Source organism: Lagopus leucura, unplaced genomic scaffold (genome assembly GCF_019238085.1).
Source record: "Lagopus leucura isolate 7727_CA_CO unplaced genomic scaffold, USGS_WTPT01 Super-Scaffold_100159, whole genome shotgun sequence".
NCBI classification, from domain to species: domain Eukaryota; kingdom Metazoa; phylum Chordata; class Aves; order Galliformes; family Phasianidae; genus Lagopus; species Lagopus leucura.
This window is the reverse complement of record NW_024962335.1, coordinates 6,046,221-6,070,924: the sequence shown is the minus strand read 5'-3', so window position 1 is coordinate 6,070,924 and position 24,704 is coordinate 6,046,221. Positions and strand designations below refer to the sequence as shown.

General features: G+C 35.3%; 1 protein-coding gene across 1 annotated transcript; it reads left to right on the top strand.

Moving 5' to 3' along the window:
- The first annotated feature begins 1,390 nt into the window (after positions 1–1,390).
- Positions 1,391–20,850, top strand: EPYC (epiphycan). Its single transcript, XM_042890347.1, has 6 exons — positions 1,391–1,620; positions 13,082–13,235; positions 16,172–16,330; positions 17,794–17,996; positions 19,519–19,614; positions 20,601–20,850. Exons 1-6 carry the CDS (start codon positions 1,453–1,455, stop codon positions 20,769–20,771), a joined length of 951 nt encoding a protein of 316 aa, XP_042746281.1. The 5' UTR covers positions 1,391–1,452; the 3' UTR covers positions 20,772–20,850.
- Positions 20,851–24,704: the final 3,854 nt, after the last annotated feature.

Here is a 24,704-nt window from a genome sequence, read left to right as displayed (position 1 = left end):
AATACAAAACGGGAAAAAAGAACAAGAATATTCAAGTGTGTTTCAAGTATGCTTGGATGTATTTTATTTTATTTTACTGCAGTGAAGCAGGAAACCTTTAGTAATCTTATAAGCTAATACTGAAAGGTGCAATTCAACTAAGTCTGCTCAAAGACAAGCTAATGTTGCGCTAGCTTCTCCCAGCAGCAACTGAAAAGTCTTTTTGAATAAAGCACATGAGGGAAAAATGAATGCCTTGTGTTGCTGGCCATCCCCAGAGGAATTTCATATCCTCATGCCTAAACCAGCTTCATAAAGACCTCTTTTCACATCACTAAAATTCAAGTTGTCGCTTAGCATGCGTTCCAAAAACTGTCTCACACGTTTCTTATACTTAATCTACTTTAAATTGCTATAATTTTAAATGAAATACTTGCCTGTGTGTATTATGGGATTACAACAGAAGTACAGAAGTTTATTAGCTATGCACTGCTTATTATCAAAGTTTGCCCTTTTGGTGAAATTAGTGGAAGCAGTGAATAAATTAAGATGTAAGCAAAAAATATTGAATAGACCCTGCACGTTAGACATAACTTACAAAGGATAGGGAGTGTATAAATACTGATATTTAAGGCTAGTGTGAATATTGCACCATGTTAGTAAAATACAGAACTTTTAAAAAGGTGGTAATTGATTTTGAAGTTCTATCCTCCAAGGAGAACAGATGACAGCACTCCAATGTAATTTCTAACTACTTTAAAAATTATGCTGATTGGATAATGAAAGAAGTAAGGTTACTGTCAATAATAGGGCTGGGAAGAACATAGACTATTTCTGATTTTGCTCCCCAGACCCTTTGCAGAAGAGACATTCCAAATATGCCACATCCTTTGAAAACTTAAAATGACACTATGTCAGAACAGCTGTTGGGTGAAAAAATGCATTGATTATGCTCATCCAAAGACAGGAAGGAAAGGGGTCCTAATGTTTTTGAATAGATTTTGGTAGAGGAGAAAGACAAAATTAAGCTGGACATTTCAAAGTATGATTTATTGTGATTGATTAAAGAATAGTAACTTAGTCTTGGCTAATTTCTCAAAAGCTCTTTCTAGTGATACATTTGAAATAGTAAAATATAGATGAAGAGGAATAAAGATTATTATACAAACTTTCTTTACCCTTTAGATATCTTCTCACTGAGGTCAGTTTATTTTTATACCATTCTGATACAACAAAAATCAGTCGGTCCTTCCTTTATTAGCTAAATGTTAGTATGACCAAAACCATCTGCAGAAATTCTCTGATCCAAAATAAACCTTTGAGACTTTGTGAATAAATATGACCATCAAATCATTGCTGCATGAAAAGAAGCACTGTATTTCTGAGACTAAATTTTCATGGATTACTTGCAATTATCATATTAGTCACATTTTGTTCATTTTCTTCTCTTTCAGGAAAAAAAAAAAAAGAAGAATGAAGACGTTTGTAAATATTTTTCTGGGATTTTTTATCTTTGAGTATGTTGGAGCTGTACCTATCACTGATCCTTTAACTTATGATTCTGAGTTCTATGATGTTTCACTTGGAGAACTGCCTCACCCATTTGCCTATGCTGAAACTGAGCAATCTGACCAATTAGAGGTAATGAGAACTTTTCATTTTTCTGTTCTTTTAAAGTATGTAACTGCAGCAGCTACAGATGGCTTTTGTTGGCCATGAAAACATATAGCAGACAAATCTGCTCATGTTATTGTCTTTTGTTGATCAACAATCAATTCTCTGTGCTAATAACACACTGTTGTCAGTTCACATTTTCTCCAGTCTAAAAATGTGGCCAATTTTTTTTCCCAATTGCATATGTGTGATTAGGCAGAAGATTCCCCAGGTGTCCTCACTTTGTTGCAAATTGTGATAGAGATTGCCCCAGTGATTTATTTGTCTATATGAGATACTGAAACAGCTGTTATAGGACATGCAGGATTCCCCATGAGATGAGGTTGTGAAATGCTGTTACCTGAGGTTATTTCTCATAATAACAAATATGTTAAACACAAGTATTTTAGGTTATAAAAGGTAGTGATTACTATTTCTGTTAGAAAAGTGAACAAAAGGAAGTGAGAAAGGAAAGGAAAGGAGCTTGAACTGAAAAACAAGAATGGAAGGAATATTACTGAAGAAAAACTACTGAAATTCTGTCAGATTCTGAGATACTGTGGCCTGTAGAAGACACGACCCAATTTGTTGAGTTTAATGCTCTCTTCTAGATTATTGTATTTCTCTATGTTACTTAAAAGCTACATTAGTGCTGATCTCATTCTGCTTCATAGCCATGGGCAAAAATTCCTTGAAGGTGATATAAGCACTGTGTGATACAGCACTGAGTGGATAGATGTTCATCATAGAAGATAAGCGAAAAATACTGGTTAGATAATAAGGGTAATTTTGCGTGGTTGCTTTGTTTTTGTTCTGCTTTTAACTTTTTTTTTTTTTTTAATTACATATAATATTTTAGTAGTTTCTTACAAAACAGTACATAATTCATGAAAATGTGCTCCTCTTAGTGATTCATGATTGCATTGAGAAAGACAGTAGCTAGTATTTCATCAAGGTGAGATCAAGGTAGCAGCATTAAAATCAAAGGAAAAAGAGACAGAATTTACAGATAAATATATTTTAAAACTAGCAAACTGGAATGATACATATCATCTCTGCATCAGGATCAGAACCTCACAGTTTAGAGGAAATACATTTTCTAATCTAAGAAGGACTGTGAAGAACTTTGGCTTAGAGGAATGATTTTGTCATTGATCCACTTCCCTGTGCCATGCAGATTCAAAGGTCTTTAAATACTCATTCATCTGTGCTTTCTTCCATGAAAAATTCACCTTCAACTTTAAATCACTAGATACTTGTGCTTCATTTTAGAGAGCAATAATTCTGAGTTTCTATGCCTTTTATTCCTGAGAACGTATCAGTCCTATAGATTTCTCAGTAATGTCCTGAATGCTAAGTGCAACTGTCTTCTGGTCTCCCTGTGACATGCTATGATACTATTGTCTGTATGGCCCCTCTTCAAGTTTCTGAGGGACATATAAGGCAAGTCTCCTGTGGCTCTCTTCCAGCTGAAAGGAAATTCAGAATGATCAATATTATATCAAACAAGATAAAACAGATCCTATCTCAGTTTGCTATATTTAGGGAAACATGGAATAGAAACAAGACATCAAAATATTTATTTTGTCTTGTAAACTTTTCCAAAGTATGATTTTCTCCCAATGTTGAGCTCTTTATCCAGTCTTCTTAAAATTCTCCAAGTGAAGGTCATCAGTCATAGCAGCTGGAAGGAATGTTACTTTAAGGATGAATGGATGGACCTCCCTGTGAGAGCTGTTTTTTTCCCAGATCTTTTGCCAAAATCCTTTGCTTACATTCATTTTCCCATGTACCACCCCAAAGAAGCCTAAGCATTCACAGTTCCCAAAGCCCAACGGAGAGCTCAGGGTGGTCAGTGTTACAGAAATCAGAAAGCTTTTATAGACTTTTAAGTCAGTTATCATTCAGATACTCTAAACATTATTGTCATCACTCATGTTTTATAAACAACACATTTGATTTTCACTGACAGGGTGGTGAACTGTTAGCACAGACTGCCCAGAGAGGTTGTGCATGCCTCGTCCCTGGAGGTGTTCAAGGCCAGGTTGGATGGGGCCCTTGGCAGGCTGATCTAGTACTTGATATTGTAGCTGGCAACCCTGCCTGCAGCAATGGGTTGGAACTCGATGATCCTTGAGTTCTCTTCCAACCCAAGCCATTTTATGATTTTATGACTTCTCAATCACTGTTACAACTTACCATGAATATGCAAACTACACGTCTCTTTGTGCAGCCCTGTGTGTAGAACTCAGTACTTATTGAAGGTCATGGCTTAGATTTTATTATGCATAGCTTTAATGATGAGCAATACCACAGAGGCATATACAAATAGCAGGCCTTCATTTGATCCAAATGGTGTGCAGTAACTCTTTAGGACCTGATTTGCGTTTTGCTTTAGAGACCTCCAAATAATGTTTTAGCTTTCTGGAAATCTGAAAAACTGAAGAAATATTATCTGTTGTTGCTCTCTTCAGTTCTTTGCAAACATAAATCATTCTACATAACAGATTTCTAAATTCACAGGAATTCACAGGAACTTTTCCTAACACTTTTTTAGACTAATTGGATAATTTCAAGCTTTTCCAGGCTCGTACTTCCAACTGATTTTCAGATGGTCTATGAGTCAGATTTGCACTAGGACTTCAGATGAGCTGCTTCTTTTTAATTCAGGGGCATTAGGTCCATGTGAATGTCAAAGAATTAAACTAAAGTACCTGTGTCAGGTATACCCTTTCCAGAATGGACCCATTATGTCCTGTAATCAATCGCTGAATGTGCAGTCACCAAATTGAAAGACCTACAAGTAATTACGGGGGGAATCCTATCTGTCATTCTATCCGGTTAAAATTAGGTGTTGCATCTCAAACTCATTCTCTCTTTTGGGATATATTACTCATATAACTTTATATAGACTTACGGTACCTATGTCTAGCTGAGTTCTGAAGTTTTAATTTAATAGTTAGCTAACAGTGACAGAAGAGGCATAACTTCTGTAATTCTGATACTGAGTTTTGAAAAATTAACAATGGAAATCAGAGGTTCTTTAGCAATGCCTGCTAAAATAAGCTTGTAATTTTTTGCATTCTTTTCATTGTATACAACAAATGTACATGGAACACATTTTTAGTACAAAGATTTTGCAAGGGGAAATTGCTTACAGCTGGGAATTAGAGGATTGTACAGAATCCTGAATCAAAGTTGTGCATTGGCATGTATTAGATCAAAATTTGGCTACAAAATCTGTGGTTTCTAAGTGTCTAGGTTACTGAAACATGAAAGTCCAAGCCAAGACTTTGCTGCCAAAGGACATTTGTTGCCAAGAAAACCTTACTAATATATCAATCAGAAAGATAATTTTATAAAGACTTTAAGGAGAACTAAAAATTGTGGATAAAGGCAAAAAGGCAATGCACACACACGCACACACACATACACACACACAAAAGAGCAACCACAATGAAAAAAGAACAACAACAACAACAAAAAGGAAAATAAGAATACAAACCTTTTACCGAGGTTGAAATTTCAAGGTCCTGGAGGAGAAAGGCTGCAAAGAGATGTCACTGTAAAGTTATCTACAAACTTTGCATTGGTTTTAGCTGACAGTTACAACTGCATAAACACGCATTGTACCATCCCTCTCCTTCATACCATTTTTTTGTTTATTATTTTCAATGAATATTTTTGTCACAATGGGGTTAAAAGGCCCCAGTCAAGACTGTGTCTTCATTGTCCCAACTGCTCTGCAAACGTGTACTGATTTCATTCCTTAAAATGGGTATGATCAAGTCAGTCTATCAAAGAGACTGTTGTGTAACTTCTTGTTCATACTAACAATAGTTCTTCCCTCTTTGAAACTAAAACTCTGGACGTGAGACAAATAAATTGTGCATAGATATTCCTATGTGCATCAGCTAATAAGGTTTAATAAAATCATATTACACGCTTTTGATTATACTGCCTGTTAAATTTATCTAGTTCATTTTCCTTCAGTTAGGAAAAATTATGACAGAAAACAGGAATTGAAATCCACAGACTGCAGAAAAATAATGTTGCCTTTTTCATTGGTACCAGTGAGGCTGAGAAGGGAGAAAGCTAACTTAGCACTAAATAAGCAGCAAAAAAAAAAGAGGGTCCATATCTGTGTACACAGAATACATGAGCTGGATAATATGGATCCAGAAGAAAATTAGAAACAAGCACTGTAAAAAACCTAATATCTAAAATGGCATCTGTGTATTGAATTTGAATCAAACTGCTAATAGAATGTTCAGAATCCTGCTCAAAGAAAAGAACATGAGTCATAAATACACATTCACATAAATGTGTCTGCATATGCACACAAAGAATTGCTGCTGTTACTGTAACAGAAATGAAGATGGCTGTTACCTGTGCAAGAATTCCAACTTGCCCATATTCAGTGTTGAAGGAAGCTTGCACTTCTTTTTATGACTTTGTAATAGGTTTCTGATTAAGCTAGAGACTTAAAAGTGGTTATACATCATATAGACTTTAAAAAAGCTTATGAATTGGCACAACTAATGTAGAAGTAAAATAACTAATAAAATAAGGGAATTAAGTTTACCATTTGGAGCTTTATTCCATTTAGGCAATGTTCTATTTGAGTTTTGAATACAGCTCTTACTTTCACTCAGTTGTTCATAACTGATTCTATATGCTTCTGTATGTATAGCTCCACAAAGGCTAGACATTTCCAGCATCCCCCCTTGTCCTATCATTATCAGATCATATAAAAATTCTTCTGCTCATAAGCTCCCTTCAAGTACTGGAAGGAAGTTCTAGTACAGTAGCCCAAGAAGAGCTAGTCTTTCCTAATTATCTACACAAAAAGTTATAAAGATTAAGTATACTGACTAAAAAAATCTTAAATACCTAAAACATTGAAAACAGTCATAACACCAGTTACCATTACTTTACGAGAACTAATAAACTGCAATCCTCCTCCTGCCTCAAACAGTGAAATCATTGGTGTAATAGTTGTCCTAGTCCGAAGGCACAAAACTGGTCCAGCTTGAGCTCATTACTTTAGTGTAACTAACTATCACCAGCCTTGAAATTCCTGTGCAAGAGATGAGAGCTGTAACTTGACAGTGAGATTACATCTTTTACAATAGATGCTTGTTACCTTGATATCCTTGAGCACTTCAGCATTTTTTTGCCAGACATCCAGCCTTACGACCACTTCCAGAAAGAACGGATGTGTATCCTTCCTACTAATACAGATTGTGACATAAGGATACAGATATTTGCTAAAATTAACCCGGATTTCTAAATTTGTATGCATGGCTGCATGTCTTTTTTTCTGAATACAAGCAAGCTCTTAACGTGCACCTTTATCCAGAATCCAGAACATGCTCTGGTATACAGCTCAGAGTGGAGAGGGCTGCGGTTCTGGTCTGAGTCTCCTCTGTTGTCTCTATCTGTGCTCATGTACAGTGATTTTCTAATGCATGGTACACAAATAATCCTTTGAAAAAGTCTCAGTTCATCACTAATTAGGCTACATAATCACATTTCCTTTGGTTTGTTCCCATTCTGTCCTGAATTTTTCCTCTGGCTCTGTTTCATCATCTCAACCATGCTCTCCTCTCTCCTTCATTTGGTAGCTAGGAAGTCTTCTGTAACAGAGATTTTTGCAGTGCCAACCTTGGCAGGCTAACAACAGGTATATGCTCTCTTGGTTGAATTCCCTCAGCACTTTCTCCTTTGCCTCATGTTCTTGCTCTAGACCTGTCACAAATGGTTGTCAGCTGATTTTACACTAACAGTCCACTCTGTGAAGGCATACCTAAACTGTTAAAAATTTTTCTAAGATGCAACAGCTTGTGAGCATTGTATCTGTATCACGGTGGTTGGGCTACATGTGTATACCAGTTTGGATCAAATCAGATGAAATATCTTAGCACTGCAATCTATAGAAATGAGATGAAGAACAGATATGACACCAAACTTTGATGTCCAGTGAAAAATATTATTGCTTTCATATTGTGTCCTGAACAGCCAAAGGAAGATGGACAGGCACCTCAGGAAGTTGAGCTGAACCACCCTTAAGAGGCGATTCTTTTTTGCCTGTCTACACAGGCAAGTGTATTTAAGTGCTGAACAGGATATTTAAATTCAACATCTGAAGTTAAGTGGAGCAAATACAGTCCTTTTCTGTTCATGTTTATAACAGTGTTTTGTTGGAGTGTACTCAAAGAAATCACAGTGTGTTTAGGAAAAGCTAGGCTGATGAATTGAACAAAAGCACGTTCAGCTCCAGCAGTGCCTGATCTGACTGCAGTGCATGAGAAAATATGCTTGAGACGCTGAACTCTCCTCTACAGGTAGCTGAAAATCAAACTGAAGTTGTTTTCTGTGGGTTGACAACATTCCTGGTAGAAACTCCAGCAGGCTGAGTGGTCTCCAAGTTTGTTTAACTGACTGTGCATGTTCACTTTGTGGCTTGGATCAGCAAGAACTGCTGTGGTAGTCTTCATTAAGTAGCTGAGATTATTTTTCAGCTCTGATGTGCCTTTTAATGATTCAAAGAGTCCTTTTCTGATTTCTAAAACTGGCATGGTATTTCTCTGCAATTTGTCTTCCAAAATTTCAGCACTATTCCAAAGAATAATGTCTGCTCTAGGCTTGCTTAAGATCACGTAGCTTTCAAACCAGTGTTAGAAATCTGTAATTTCAAATGGTGCTGAAATGAGACTTTAATTTAATACCGATAGAAATCCTGATTAGCCTCCATTTATATGGAATTTCTGCATTCTCAGATAACAGAATTTGTAAGTAAAATCCCTTTTCCAATGCTGTGCAACATGAATATTTTTACTCAGCTATAACCAGACATGACACAGCTACACTTGCTTTTAATACAAGATGTTTTAGGATACTATGTGGTCAGGATGATAAAAAGACTGTTTTCCAAGATTAATGAAAAGAGCCTCAGACTCTATCTACATTTTCCAAGGCAGAAGCCATGAAAATTAATTTCTAAAGAACTGGATTACAAGTTCATATACATTGATTGGGCTGACTGAAGTATATGTATACATATTTATACATATAAATATGTATATATGTGTATGTGTGTAAATTCCAATAGAAACAACAAAATAACTTAAAAAAAAAAACAAAAAAACACAACAACCATAACAGGATTAATAAGGGATGCTATGCCTGGCAATATCATTTCTAGAGCACTGTTCCCAGGAGCAACACAGATAAATGTGTTGTTTCCACCAAAATTGATGGTCCTGCACATTGAAGAATAGATGTCTTCTCAGTGAAGACTCCATCCTGCCAACATCTGGCAGGAAAAAAAGTTATAGAATACAAGATACACCAGTGTAAACATGCATGTAGCTAACATCTGAGAGAATGAATGTGAATAGGTAAAATCAGTTTATTTAGAAATTTTGTCAGTTGTAAATTTTGTTACCCTCCTCTCTCCAGAATCTGACAGTAAGTTTTATGACACTACTTTCCCCAATCTAACTGCTATTTCTATAGTTCTGTACAAGAAAATGGTAATTGTTCTGAGCTGCAAAATTTGTAATTTAAATAGCTACGCATTAACTTGCAAATATTTATTTTCAAGGCAATAAGAGAAAAGAAGATCTTAAATGCAAAATTCAAGAAGAAACTAGTAGGTGCCACTTTTGGAAAGAAACCAATAACTTCTTCCATAATTAAGGTATTTTCTTGTAAGCCTTTGACAGTTTTGGAACAGCAGTAGGGGAACTAGTTCCTTTTGGTGGGCCAGTGTGTGTTAGAACCGCCCCTTCAAGTTTATAATGTCTCTCTTTTAAGTACAAGAGAACTGAGAGAAGGCGCACATGAGATTCTCCTGTAGATTTAAACTTATTACATGAAATATATCAATCTTGATCCTAGAATTCTTTTGTAGACATTAATCAATAGACAAAACCTCCGAAGTAAAATGGGGAGAGTGAAGGCTTCAAGCCTTGCCATTTCCCTCACTGAATTTCTTTGCATTCTGTATTTCTGTTCATTGTACAGCTTATGTGCATCCACGGTCCTAATGCTTACTCATCTACATTTCCAGTCTGTTTCATTACTGCTGACTACTACCCCACAAACATTCTTTCATCTTACTTTTATTTTTCTTTTCACATTTCAGCTTCCTGAGCCTTTTCTAATCTTAAAACCTTTACAATTTTTTCCTACCTCTTTTTCAGGTAATGATGAGGGATAAATACCTACAAAACCTGTTTTGAGTTGATGGCAGGAGCTCTTCAGATGTTCTTTTCTTTCTCTGCTGACTGTGGTAGGAGGCCAGCTTATACTAGTTGTCTAGCCCGTGGATGACTCGTTACATGACTAGGCTTTCACCACTTGTATTTTATCACTCATTCAGTATGTTCAGATTTCTTTGCTTTTGATTTTTTTTTAACTTCCTGATCTGAAAGTGCCTCTGAATTGGTCATCCACATTGAACAGTTTCATTTTCAGTTATACTGACAGTAAATATAGGAGGAAAAAAATATTTCATGAATATTTTGTGACATCTTAATAAACATATTACTCTGCTTACAGCATGCTTTGTAGCTAATACTAGTATTGCTATTCTCTAAATCTCTCAATTGATTCCAAAGGCAGACTAGAATAGCTTCATATCATGTCATTTGATGTGATGTGATGATTGTTTTTCACTGTTCTCTTATGACATATATTATGTCTGTCTTTAAAGGCTAATTATGATTTGAAGGCCTGTATATATTGGCAAATATCTTTTATCTCTAGAATATTAATGTTGCTTTGTATTTTTTAATATATTATTTAGAATAGCAAAGGAAATACAAAATAAAAAAAAAGTTGAAGAGATAATAATCTCATAAAATGATCTAAAAATATTTCTATTTTTCTGTAAAGTGTATGTTGCCAAAAAAAGCAACAAACATCTGGAAGACAAAAGATCATTCTGTACAATGTACAAAGAAACATCTTTGTCTTGTTACCGTCTTGCATGATTTATCAAATATGTAGAAAATAGAAAACTGTATGGATCAGATGACGAGTAATGGGAAACAGACTGTTACCTCTAGGTTACTGGTTCAGGTCCAGTCCATGTACAGCAAGCAAATGCTGCTCATGTTCTGGGACTGGTATGTAATACATTTAAACTCCTATTACTAGTGCAAAAATGGCAATGTTGTAACATTCCTTGTAATAGTTGGTGTTTTTTTTACAATGGTGACAACAGATGCAATGGATCGAACACATATTAATGTGAGCTGCTTGGAATAATTTCTCTACAAGAAATGTGGGCAGACATTTATCTGTGCATCCCCAAAATGAGATCATATCCTGTAACAGAAGAGTGAGAAAAAACAATCCAGAAACAGAATTACCAGAAATTAGCATCTCTGCCTTGGTACCCAACAACTACAGTGACTACAGAGCTAAGAATAGCTGAACAGCAAAAGGCAGAGAAAGAAAACTGTGGGTCTCAAATACCATGAAGTAAATCCTCAAATGCTCAGAGAAAGATAGTGTAGATAATTCAAATCCTGTGACAAGTGAAAGGAACATTTTCCTAGGTCTATTTACAAACCCTCTCTTGAAGATGCTTTTGTCCAGAATGTTGTTTTCTGTAGAACTGCCACAAAAGATGTATATAAAGCTGTTAATAGGTCTCAAAATCTATGGATTTTATTCATGGCAGGGACTCTCAACTGACATCCTCTGGTGGAGAAGTAGACAGCATGTGCAAGTGCTTTAGTGCAGTGCAAGCCTGGGTCAATAAAAGTCTGGAATGTATCCCTCCCTCTAGGCTTTCTCCATTCAGAGAACATCTGTCCCATTTCCTTTGTTCCCAAAGTCTTCTTTAGATTTGTCCACAAGTCCATTCCTGCTTAAGCTTCTTACTGTTAGTGCTACAGATGGGAACATTTTGTATTTGTCTACACCAAGGAGCAAGGTACAGCCTCACTCCTATTTACACCAACAGGTTACTCAGTCATAGTTCATTTCAAGTTCATTTTTCTCACTCGATGACCATGCATTCTACAAAGTTATGATCCTAATAACTAAATCAGCACATATTTATCTGTAAATATGGCCTATAGTGATGTAACTAGGGAATATACAGAGACCCTAAAGTCCATTCAGTCCATTCATATAGGTATTAGAATGTAGCAAAGGCATTACTCATGCTTGAGTCCGAGACCTAGTATTTCATGTGTGCTATTTCTTCTAACTTGTGTAGTCTAAATAGAAAAGTTAATTTTAAAAATTCCTAAAGACCTGTCCCATATGGATGTAATCTACATCTTTTATTGGCCTTTACAACTATGATTTATGGACATGAGTGTGAGCAACTTGAACAACCAGTTCTCCAGTGGGACAGCAAAGCTAGCAGTAAAGGGGTAATGATCTAGAAGTAAGAGAAGTTGCCAGGTGAGAAACTCAGAATTCAACAGCTTTATCACGCTGTGGTAGAAAGCTGCAGTGAAGGAAAATACTTCATAAAGTTTAACTTTACGTTTGAGTGCCTTTGTGCAAGGTGAAGGTACTGAGATAAAAATCCTACTTTTGATACTCTACTTTAGATAGACTAAGGAGTGTTAACTGCAGCACTGAGGTGCAGCAACCGAAGAGGAGTATACTTTAACTAACATTTAAACAGCACCTCAATGTGCAAAGCACCATAAGAACTCTAATTCACCTTCTGGATTTAAAAAATAAGTGCATTTTCAAAGGAGAGCCTGAAGGGCTGAACATGGGGAAATCAAGATACAGCAGTAAAGCAGAATGCAGAGGTTAGATAACTACAGTGCATTCTTAGCGTCTGGGTGATTACAGGAAACTGCACTGCCTTTTTGCAAATGTGGGCCGCTCCAGCAACAAGCTTGGTGAGTCTACAACACTGTTTTTATGAGAGATGATATGACATGAGAAAGTTCCCACATTTTAGAATTCTTGAATAATAGCTTTTTAAAAGTATGTTACTGTTTTTAAAACAATAACAGTGGCTTCACAGCCACACTGAATTTCAATTTATGATGATCCGATTACCCCTATCATGGATAAATGGCAGGCATATTTTTGATGCTTCACAGCAAATTTTACTTCATTGTCACACAGAGCATGTCCAGCTTTCTCAGAAAAATGATGTGTTTAAATAAAGCAGATAAAAGTATTTTGTTAGTACATGTTCTTATTAATGAAATATATGCAGCTTGCATTCATGTGTGCATACAGCACATTTAAAAATTAAGATAAAAAGAGAATAAGCATGCTGAAGTTTTGTGATTTGTTTACACACCACCGGAATTCACTATAGCTGCCTGATAAAATACAGCTTGAGCACTAAACTTCAGAACTTACGTGACCTCTACTGGCAGATTGTAAGTAACTGGAAGACAAACAGCTGCCAGTGGAAGTAAACAGTAACATTTCTCAATTTTTTTCCCAGACAGAGATTGGGACTGCGATACCTTCTATAATTCAAGAGAGTTATTCTTCTGCACCACTGACAGAAGAACCTGAGGAAGAAGCATCAACGCCAAAATTAATTGATGGATCTTCTGCACAAGGGTCTGGGGTTCTTGTGCCCCAAACTCAAGATGGTTAGTATGGAGGAACAAGATTTACATGTGGAACATTGCTTTTGAGTGAGCTCACTTTGCCCACTTATGAACGTCTACCTCAACTTACTCCCATCAGATATATCATTTCTGCATCTCTGTTATTGCAGAGGTATATTGTGGCCTATCTTGAATGCCCTGAAATCAGATACATGCTTAGTCAAAGGGTTGCCATGCTGTTTCCCTATGAAAATGGCTCTGAATCAATTAAAACATTTTTCAATTTTTTTTTTACTTTTAAAAAATTTAGAAGCTCAGAAATGCTGCCACCACATTTTTATTGACTTAGATTACAGTAACATTTTAACTATGCTCATTAAATTCTTTTGATAATATTTTCATACAAAAAAAAAGAAAGTGAAGAATTGATCATAAAAAATTGGGAACTCTAGAAAGGCGAACAGTTTAGAAATTTCCAGTGTAACTAATTTTTTTATCTGATTCTGAAGAAGAGCTTTCTACATATCACAGAAAAATTAAAATTGCAAAACATAATCTGTCCCTTTCCCACACAAGCTTGTGATGCTAATAATTAGGATTTGCTAGTAGTTACTCTAAACCCATAGTTGAAGGCTACTATAGTTATTCATGTCTGTGATGAGTCTGTGTTGTATAGTGATCAACACACAACAGAAAAAGCCTAAATTTTTTTTACCATGCTTAAAAAAATACTTGAGTGCCATGGAAGATAAATGAATAGAAAAGCTCATGCATCCAAAATTGTGTGTGTCTGATGAGGAGAAATGAATAATGTTTTAGTCTGTTTTTTTTATTCTATTAATAGTGAACACTGACCAGACGAAAACATTATACATAAGCCAAAACAAACAGAAGTGGAAATGTCAATTTCCCAGGAGAATCCTGAAAAACCCTCACAACTTCCTTCAATTCTTAAAACTTCAGGAAATTAGAATAACATTTCACATACATATTACATATGATGAATACTTCATCTATCAGTTTTTCAGCACTGAATGTAAACCAACTAGTGCATCAAATGAAAAGATGCATGCGGGAGGCCAGGGGCTGTAACATGTCGAATAAGATTCTTTGATGCCTTTACTCATATTTTCCTCTCAGATTTTGCTGCTGTTCTTGGCTTCACACTGGACAGAAGATTACAAAGCCCAGGAACATCAAGCCAAGTTCATTTGTCTTTTTGTCATATTTTTGAATCCTTACCCTACGCTTATCCTTTTTTAGCCTACTCTAGACAAAGTGATAAGTACAAGTCTTTCAAATGGGACATAAGAAGAAATGCTCTTCCTGTACTATGTTGCAATATTTCAAAAAATAAAATCAGCCATTCTCAACTCTGCATTCATTTAGGTCTAAAATTTTTGGAATGATTCAAGGTATGACAATTTGTTTTCTCCCTGTAACTAGTTTAAACCATCCATTGAAAGTTAGGGAAATTAGAAATAAGAGTTTAATCCTTATAGTTACCCAAGTAGGTATTAACAAATAACACTATTCTGGTCATCTTTAATCTTTAATCTTGCCTGAAAAGATACCACATGTATAGCTTGTCCTTCAGCTAGTTACTATTTATTGTTGATAACTGGCATGGATTAAGAACGCAAATCTACAGCTGGTCTGGAAAAAAATCTCATCTGCAAAAATAATACTTCCATACTTATTAATTATGCTACTAGTTTATAACTAATCAGAACAACCAGGTATCTGCTACTAAAAGGGAAGAAACATGAAACAGAGGAATATTTATATGGCAGTAAAAGACGAGAAACAGGGGAGACTTAATTGTGTCCTTCCAGTACTTGAAGGGAGCATTTATATGCAGGAGGGGGAACAACTGTTTACATAGATTGATAGCGATAGGACAAGGGGGAATGGTTTTAAACTGAGATAGGGAAGATTTAGGTTAGATATTAGAAGGAAGTTTTTAACACAGAGAGTGGTGATGCACTGGAACAGGTTGCCCAAGGAGGCTGTGGATGCCCCATCCCTGGAGGCATTCAAGGCCAGGCTGGATGTGGCTCTGGGCAGCCTGGTCTGGTGGGTGGTGACCCTGCACACAGCAGGGAGGGTGAAACTAGATGATCACTGTGGTCCTCTTCAACTCAGGCTATTCTCTGATTCTCTGATTCTCTGATTCTATGATTTATACCAGTACTCAAAGAATGTATAAAAAATGGAACACTCATAGCAACTAGCACCTTTTTCTGCACAAAATAGCATTGAGAACATTCAATTGTTGTCAGAATTCTCACAACATTTGAGCAGTATAATATGAGAAACACCTGATTTCACTGTCTGCATACAGTTATATGATTAGGAAGAAATGTGTTGCTTTTTCATTTTCCTTCTGGTGGTAACCATTTTATTAACACAGTCAAAAGTTCAAACTACCTTAACTCAGACTGATAGAAAGGTACTTTTTTTTCCTGACATTACATTTCTGAATCATTTTCTAAATAAAAAGTTCCTAAATAAAAAATTAAAGTTCTCTATAGCTCTGAAAATATTAACTTCCCTACACATTACTTAGAAATACTATTTACGGAAACAGATTTAGGAAATCATTTTAAGTTTCAGTCACTGGCTGTTAATTTTCCCTTCTAGATGGAAGTGAACTCTTGCTAGATTAGGGTTAAATTGAACTTTGGCTGCTGCTGCCACATAATGTTCTATTGCTGTAACTTGGGACACACAGTATCCTAAGAAATATTTTAAAAGCCCTTCCAAAAGGCATAGTTAGGAAACAAAAGTAATTATTTTTGAGGCAGAAATTAATCACTTGGTTGTAATTATATGTTGTGGTGATCAAGATGGAATAGGATTTACCTTTAGCATCAATAAAATCCTTTATATGCTTGAGTATTTCATTATATTATTTTACATATCCTTTTGGACATTTTTTGTCCAAACAGTCAGTTCTCTTCTAAATTCTTTCACAGGCCTTCCCACGTGCTTGTTGTGTACATGCCTAGGAACAACAGTCTACTGTGATGACCATGAGCTGGATGCTGTTCCACCACTGCCTAAGAAAACCACGTATTTTTACTCACGCTACAACCGAATCAGGAAGATAAACAAAAACGACTTTGCTAACTTAAGTATGGAAAATACTGTTTTTCCAAATATCTTTATTTTCTGTTCTTCCTGGCACTGTGATTCATTATACATTATGTTTGATGCTAGTAACATTATACATATAAATGCACATAGAAAAGTGGTTTGCTTTGCTTAGAGATCAGTACTTCAAATATTGTCAAAATCTTGAATTACTAAAATAATAAAGTTCATCTGTGTTTTTGCTGTTACCTGCAATAAACTTTAGGAAGACAGAAAAAAATAAAGCAAAAACAAACAAACAAAAAACCACCAATGGAATATTTGCAGCGTATCAGAATGTACCATTTTTCTAGGTAGATGTAGGTAGATTTACTTCAGAACTATCTAGGAAATTCTTCAGTAAATGAAAAATTCTAATTCAAAATCCTGTGTGGCCTGAACTGGCCAAAATTAGTAATCTTGAAAGCTTCAATTTTCCAGTTTCTTACTTGAGCCATCTTGAAGATACATGATTTTTACACTTACCAGTCTGATGATCAAGCCACTTTATTGTGTGTTTTAGACTAACTTTATGTAACAAATGCTTGTAGATTTAATGCTGAAAAGTATTGAATCACTGTCAAAAAAAGGCTACTGCAATAATTAAAGGGAATAAAAGATTCTCTATGAAAGCAAACTGTAAGTGCTTGGATTGGCCAGCACAGTAAGATGAAAGCTGGGAAGGGACACATTTTCCATTTATAAATAAAACAAGGGCAAGAAACACTTAGAAAACCTAAAAGTTATTTAAGCCTAAATACACTGCTAGTAGAAAAAATAAAAGATGGCACAATGAGAAAAAAAAGTTAAATAAATGTTAAATAAAATAAAATAATGACTAATGATGAAAAACATTCTGGATAAAATTATAATTAAGCCACAGATTAACTGACTTAAAGTTCAAGTCCATGCATATCAATACATTGATATTTATATGTTCTGTTTAAAGTAAGTTTCATTTTATAATATTTTTTTCAACTGGCAAAAATGTTGGAATGTATTTTAGAAAAAAAGTCAACATATGCAATTTCTTACACTACATTCCAGTAGGAAAATGGTGACAACACTGTGGGACCAAATAGAAGAGATTATTTTTATTTCTGTTTAAACTTTCTTTTTCAAAAGATAATCATTTAAAATATTTCCAGAACAAATGTGAATTTAACAATTGCTGCCTTCTTTTATTGAAAGATGTATGATGAATGACACAAAAATTTTTAAACAGGTTGAAAGGGAGATGTTGATCCCTTTTGCTAGAAACATTAGATGTGAATTATCTTTTCTGAAGTATCTGTGGCATTTCCACGGAAATAAACAGAAGGAATTACCTTCAGAGTTACAAATGTACACGATTTAATGCTCTTCACCTGTAATTTAAATAGGCTGTTTGCTTTTTTCTTTTCTTTTTTTTTAAGTTTCAAGAAATACATTGAGAAATGCTCATTGCATCTTGTTTCTCTGCCAGATAACTTAAAAAGGATTGATTTGACTGCAAATCTAATATCAGAGATCCATGAAGATGCCTTCCGGAGACTGCCCCAACTTCAGGAACTTGTGCTCCGTGACAACAGGATAAGGCAACTTCCTGAGCTGCCATCTACCTTGACTTTCATTGATATTAGCAACAACAGGCTTGGTCGCAAGGGAATCCGTAATGAGGCATTTAAAGTAAGTGCAGGTTTCACAGGAAAATCCTTTCTTCCTCTTTCCAAACTGAAGTAGGATGTGGTCTGAAAAGCAGCCTAAATATCTCTCCTGCAGTAGTAAAGCTATTGAGGTTATAGACATCGCTATTGTGCTGATTGCCAGGCAAGCAATAAAAATGGAACAAGATGAATGAACACTACCAGCTGAACATTAAAGTCCTATTTCTTTTTATTAATGAAGATCCAGACAAGACATAGGACGGCATACTGTATCTACAAGCCAATCATCCACATTGCTAACAAAACGCAGGGGGGACAGGCTCCAGAAAGCTGCTTTATCTCCTCTTACAAGCAGACAAGATGGCACAGAAAAGCTATGGATGCTACTGCTTCAAAATTACTCTGCTTTGTATCTATGTGGGAACGTGCTAGAGTAGATCATGAAATGAATATACTTTCTTCCCATCTTGAAATTGGAACCTCTGAGTGATCACCCTTCCTCAGAAATTTTGGTGGAGAGAAGCAGCCACGCAGTATCTCTAATTGCATGTGAAATCTGAAGTCATTAGACTGTACTGTAAGCAACAAAGAGAATATTACTAGCTTCACACATTAGACTTGGCTCATGTGGACCACATAAGAAGCTAGTTGTAACCAACTGTGTCTGAACTCCTCCTTTGGAAAATAGCTTATAAGGGAAGCAACCAATAGCAACCAGTTATTGAGTCAGACGTTTTTGCCTAGCCCAATATAACGAAAGTACTGGGAGTAGGAATGATAAACAAAAATCAGCCCAGAAGTTAAGAATCTGGCCTAGCACCTATTTCTTCTGCATGAGGAGCTCTCAGCCCTTCCCTTCCATATTTACCAAGCACCTTCATTCTGATGTCTCAAAAATCCCTGCCGAAAAGATTTAAACAAAAACACTGTACTCCAGCAAGCAGTTAGGTACTGTGTTCACTCCGGTGAGTAACAGAAGAAGAAAAATGAGAGAATTCTACTGAGCTTTACCGACATAGACAAGTTTATATCTTGATATTGTTGTAATCATCAGATGAAGCTGCTTCTTCCACTAAACTGTGGAGAAAATCATTTAGCTTTTCAAATTGAATTTTATTCTTAGATTAAGCATTTCTTGTGTTGTTAAAATTTTTAAACATCAGTAAGCTTCTGCAAAATTGAGTAAGTTTATCACAAAAACAAGAAAACAGACAAAATAGGGAAGCTTTTCTGCATAACTGGTAGAGGCACTATTTTCAACTTTCAACATCATTGAAATGAAGTTTCTAATTAAAGATATTTACAAAGTCCTTTTTCCTTTATTTTTATCCAAACAGTTAATCTTTAACAGAAATAGCTTTCTGCCTGTGCAAATGAAAGTTCTTAACTGTCTTTGAGTTTCTGCCTTTTAATCCATATAATGCTGACGTAAAAGTAGTTAGTTTTCAATAAAGATGATCGTAGTGATAGACTTCAAATTTACTTGCTAAAGATTTTCAAAAATATTTTAACATCCTCACCTGCTTTTATTCTTCATCTTCTAGGATCTGCATGAATTACAGCATCTTTACATCACTGACAATAACTTGGATCACGTTCCATTGCCACTCCCTGAAAGCCTCCAAGCTCTTCATCTTCAGGTAGGCTACACAGTAGTGGTACTATGTATCATGTTAATTATAGCAAGTAAAACTGGAAAGTGTGAATATTACCTTGTTTTCTTTCTTCTGTTTATACAAAAGTCTATGTGCTTGACCCAAATAAACTATTGGACACATAAAAGCAACGAATTATTGCAGTATTTCAAATAAGTAAAATATAGCTCATTTAAAAATTATTAGATTTTGTAATGCAATATTTTTCAAACTTAAAATGCTAGAATGAATTCAGTGCTATGTGTTACAGACCAAAGCTAGTGAGCTGTATTCTTTCCACACCACTTTCTGACTAATAAAGTAATAAGGAATAATTTTCAGCCAATCCTCACTTTAAGAGGTCACTTTTTTAGTTCTAATTTCCAGACAATCTTGGATTCAAGCAATTCACTGCTCATAACAGTTCATTTAAAGAATGAAAGCTCAGTAAAGAAAAGGTATATAAGAAGAATTTACATCAAAGGAATAACTCTAAAACATATAATTTTCCCTGTATGTATACAGATGTGGATTAAGCTAACGTCAGAGGGCCTGGGGGGGAAGTAATTTACCACAGATTAATTTCCAGATTTGTGCCTTTACAGGTTGAGGCACATCAATCTGTTAAGATAGTGATTTATGTTCAGTGACTTTTGGACTGTCCTATGCTGGTTCCAAGTTGCATTAATAAGGCTGTTATTCTCAAAATGATAATGCTCTATTTTTCTACCAGGCTCCTGCTCCAAAATCTGCCTTAGTTATATTCTTTGAGTTATTTAGTTCTGAAACTGCACCAGACAAAAGTTTTTCCCTCTGCTTAGGAGATTTCTCAGCTGAGCACTTGTAGCCACAATCTCAAATTCTATTATCTCCCTAGACACAGAAAATATATCAATAGCTTTTCCTTTAAAGATTAAAAATTTATTTTCAAGCCACTATTCTAACAAACATTTTGGTTGTTTTTTTTTGTTTGTTTGTTTTTTTTTTTTTAGAACAACAACATTCAAGAGATGCACGAAGATACTTTCTGCAAAATGAGAGATTTCACTTATGTACGCAGGGCTCTTGAGGACATCAGACTGGATGGTAATCCAATCAACTTGAGCAAAACCCCTTATGCATATATGTGTCTACCCCGTTTGCCAGTTGGTAACCTCATCTAAGCTATGACAGAAGCCAGTACTGTCACATATTATGAGAATTCTTAAGAAAGATTATTAACTCCTTACTACAGTACACAAGATACATGTTTTTCAAATCTTGTTAATTTGGGAAATATTTCCATTAACAATGAAACTGATAATGAGGTACAGATAATGAGATGGAATGCTATAAGACAAGTTAAATATCTAAACAGCTGTAAGTTGTGAAGCAATATTAAGAAAAATGTTTTACTTACAAAAATAGTACTGAAGGCAATAGAAGATCAATGTAAATGCAAATTTTTTTCCTTAATCAATGTATCATTTCTAAATTTAAATAATTTTATAAGTTGAAATTGTAACATAGGTGGAAAAGTATTAAAAAGAAAATATGTGTACACAAGTGAATATTTATCCCTTTTGATTGAATATTTTCCCTCTCAGAGACGCTCACATTTGTCAGCTATTCTTCCAAAACATATCTTCACTTTAGAAGAGTACAAACAGTATTCCAAAAGGTACGTTTTCTTTGGAAAACAGAATCTTTCAGTCAATTATAAAACATAAATTAAAGGTAAAATATTTATTGATGTCTTTAGAATTAGTCTTTATGATGCTAATAAAGCCCGAAGCTGTTTTATGTATCTTGGATAAACTGACCTAACAGTTTATCTAGCTAATAAAAATCTCACGTAAAATGAATTATTTGAGAAACAGTGAGCTTTATTCTGCATGAGAAGTAGGTAAACTCACTGTATTTCTACAATCACACACACACACAAAAAGTTGCAATTCATTGTGTTCTGGACCAGAATTTGGAGTCACAAGTTATAACAGAAACAAATGTCTTTGAAGAGACATGGCTTAATTTGCAGTTTGTTTAACACTGAGCTTTTGTCCTTTGCTATTTGAGAGCATTACCAGTTAAAGATTAGGAAATCCTTTCCCTTTCGATAGTTTGAACAACTATTTTCCTTTTAGGGAAGAGGGAATCAGGATCTCTAATATATTTTTCTCCGGAAATGCCCTCCAAAATGTTTAACAAGTTAATTTGGGTGCTTGCTTATTCAATTCCGCAGTGAAAGCCAGGAAATAACACCTGCACATCTGTGATGGTAAAGCTTTGACAAAAGACTTTAGCCAAAAAGATCTCCATAAAACATAATAAGTCCTTCCACTTACACAGGCTGACATTTGTTTAATATCAAACTTCCCTTTCATATAACTGTATATTCATATGAATACATGCAGTCATTTAAAATGCAAGTGCAACTGACATGTTAGATGTTAGATCTGGCCATGCAATGGAAAATCTGTGTGCAGACTACATTCTTCACTTCTGGGAACACGGGCAGCATGTTTGTACACAAAAAATTCAAGCAGGCTAAAATCAGATTTGGAGGAATACAGCAAACCACAATGTCTCGCCTTTATGACTGCACTTCTGTTAATTTGGCTGCCTTATTTGAAATCGGGAAAGGAAAACTAAACAACTACCCAACAAACAATAGCAACAGAACAAGGTAAGAGCAGGATGCTTCTCTGCCATTTAAAATAATTTTTCTTCATTTTCTGACACACAAAACAAACTGTAGAACAACTCTTTTCATTTTAATGTTTCCTTCCAAAGGCATGCTGTTCTATGATACATCCTTTTGGAGCTGAGGCATTTTTTCTTCTCTTATCCCCCAGACCTCTTCTTTAAAACATCAAAAAATCTGAACATATGGGACAATGTCTAGTGGTCAAAGGGACAAGGCACAATATAAGCTTCAACATTCAGAGTGGTATGTTCTATAGCTGTTTTTTCCTGTCCTTGGGACTTAGCTTCCCCGTCTTTCAATCTATATGTAAATAATGACTGCTTTTAGAGTTTTTGGTGAATCAAATGAAAGCTAATATCAAGGAGGAAAAACATTATTTGTTCTACTGGGAACAGACTACAAAGAGTGATACTCTAATGTTAAAGTTACCCTGGAATGGTTTTACAGGTTTTATAACACTCTTGTTTAAAAGCTTGGTAGCATAATGTCATCATTCTTGTTAACTGTAGTTCTGAAAGAAACCGTGTGTTTTGCTGCACTAAAAGCAGAATGAGTCCAGCAAAGCATTGGAAGAATGGGATAAAGCAAAAGTTTTGACTAACAGAACATGAGGTTATAGGACATAGAACAGGTCCTGGGAACATGAGACTTTGTCTTTTTTTTTTCTTTTTTTTTTCTTTTTTTTTTTTTTTAATACACGCCATCATATCTTGTGTTTTTTTTTTGTTTTTTTTTTTTTAATTATGAATAAAAAGTTTGTATCAAGTGAAATGATTTAGTCAAAAATCAGCTAAGCAAATATCAATCATGGTAGTATTACTTTATTTTTTAACAGAAGAATTCAAACATACTTTCACAGAAATTTTGCTAACTAAATATATTTATTTTGCTCCAGAATTATTTGAAAAAAATTAATAAGTTGAATTTTCCTATGTGGAAGGTCAACCCTACAGTCCATTTAATTGTTCTTTGTGACATGACACTGAAACCTCTTCTGAGAAGTATAAATCCAACAGCAAAACCAATTCTAAATAAAATTCTGCTTGGTGCTACCTTTCTCTATTGATGCATGATAATCAAGTAATGCTTATCTTCAAAAAGGATCACTGCAAGTTTGTGTGGTCAACATTGCTGCAGTCACGGTCCTCTTATTCCCAGTGCCTGACAGATAAGCAGACATTCTCAGAACTGACTGTAAACATGAACTTAGCTCAACGGTAACATATAAATTAAGGAGTCAGAAAACAATTGATTCCAAGATCTTGAAAAAAATGAAGAGAAAAATTCCATTCTGTTGCTGTATTGTATAGGGATCTAATTAAAATGAATATTAGATATCTATGAAACAGTCAAATTTTCATAGTCATACATAAATGTATTTTATTACCTATGCAATGTGTATCAATGTCCAGTGGTTATTTCACATTGACTGCAAAGCTTTTTCCCCTCCAGCAGATGAAGATGTAAGCAAAAGTGTTTCTGGCTTTGAACTAGTGACTTGCCTACCAAGGGAGAGAAAATGGACAGAGAAGGTTGAGGCTTATCAGAAAAACAGGTTTCAGAGAGTCACAGAATGTAGTGCAGTAGAGAGAACTGTGCTGCCAAAGAACTTCTGTGAACTGAGTAGGGAATAAAGCTGGGAAGAAGGTGAGGTAAAGTAAGGACAGAATATAGAGTGATGTGATGAATCAAGAGAGGGAGAAAGAAGAGTTGAGAGCAGAGAGAGATTACTCTGGTTCTCTCTTGTCTTACTGAAAGGCAGAGGCTAAACAGCTAACTCTCAGAAGACTCAGACTCTATTCCATCTGTTTTCATGCTAGATATTCTATCCCTTCATTTTGTTAATGCCTCACTTCTCTTGCTACCGCATCTCTTCATATTCACAGTGGAGCACATACTGTGGAAAAGATGAAAATTCAAAGGCCAGGGATAAAGTACTAAAACCCCTTTCACAGTTGCTGTGATAAGTTGAATCTGCCCCTGAATTCTAGTGCAGAGGTCAGTCACCATGTCCTAGAGGCTGCTTTGCTTCCCACATCAAGTTATCACAGCAAGTCATTCTTGGGGAAGATATGTAGCAGTTGGAGAGAACCAATCATGCTAATCATGGCAATTATACAAAACATTGTGACTGTTCAGATACCTTCCTCCAAACATATTCTACAGTGTGACCATGGTTTTGCAAGCTCCTGTCAGATAAAGAAAAGCAGGGAAAGGGTATGTTGGGAAAAAAAGCAGAAGTTGCTGCGGTTGACAAAAATCAACTACTGTGCTCCAGAAATCAAGAAATACTACATAGAATACAATCTTTCTAAGCTCTGGTTTGGAAAAGACTTCCAAAACCACAGAGCAGAGCTCCATCTCTCATATAGCAGTCAGCAATACTAATGAAATGCAAAACTTATACAGT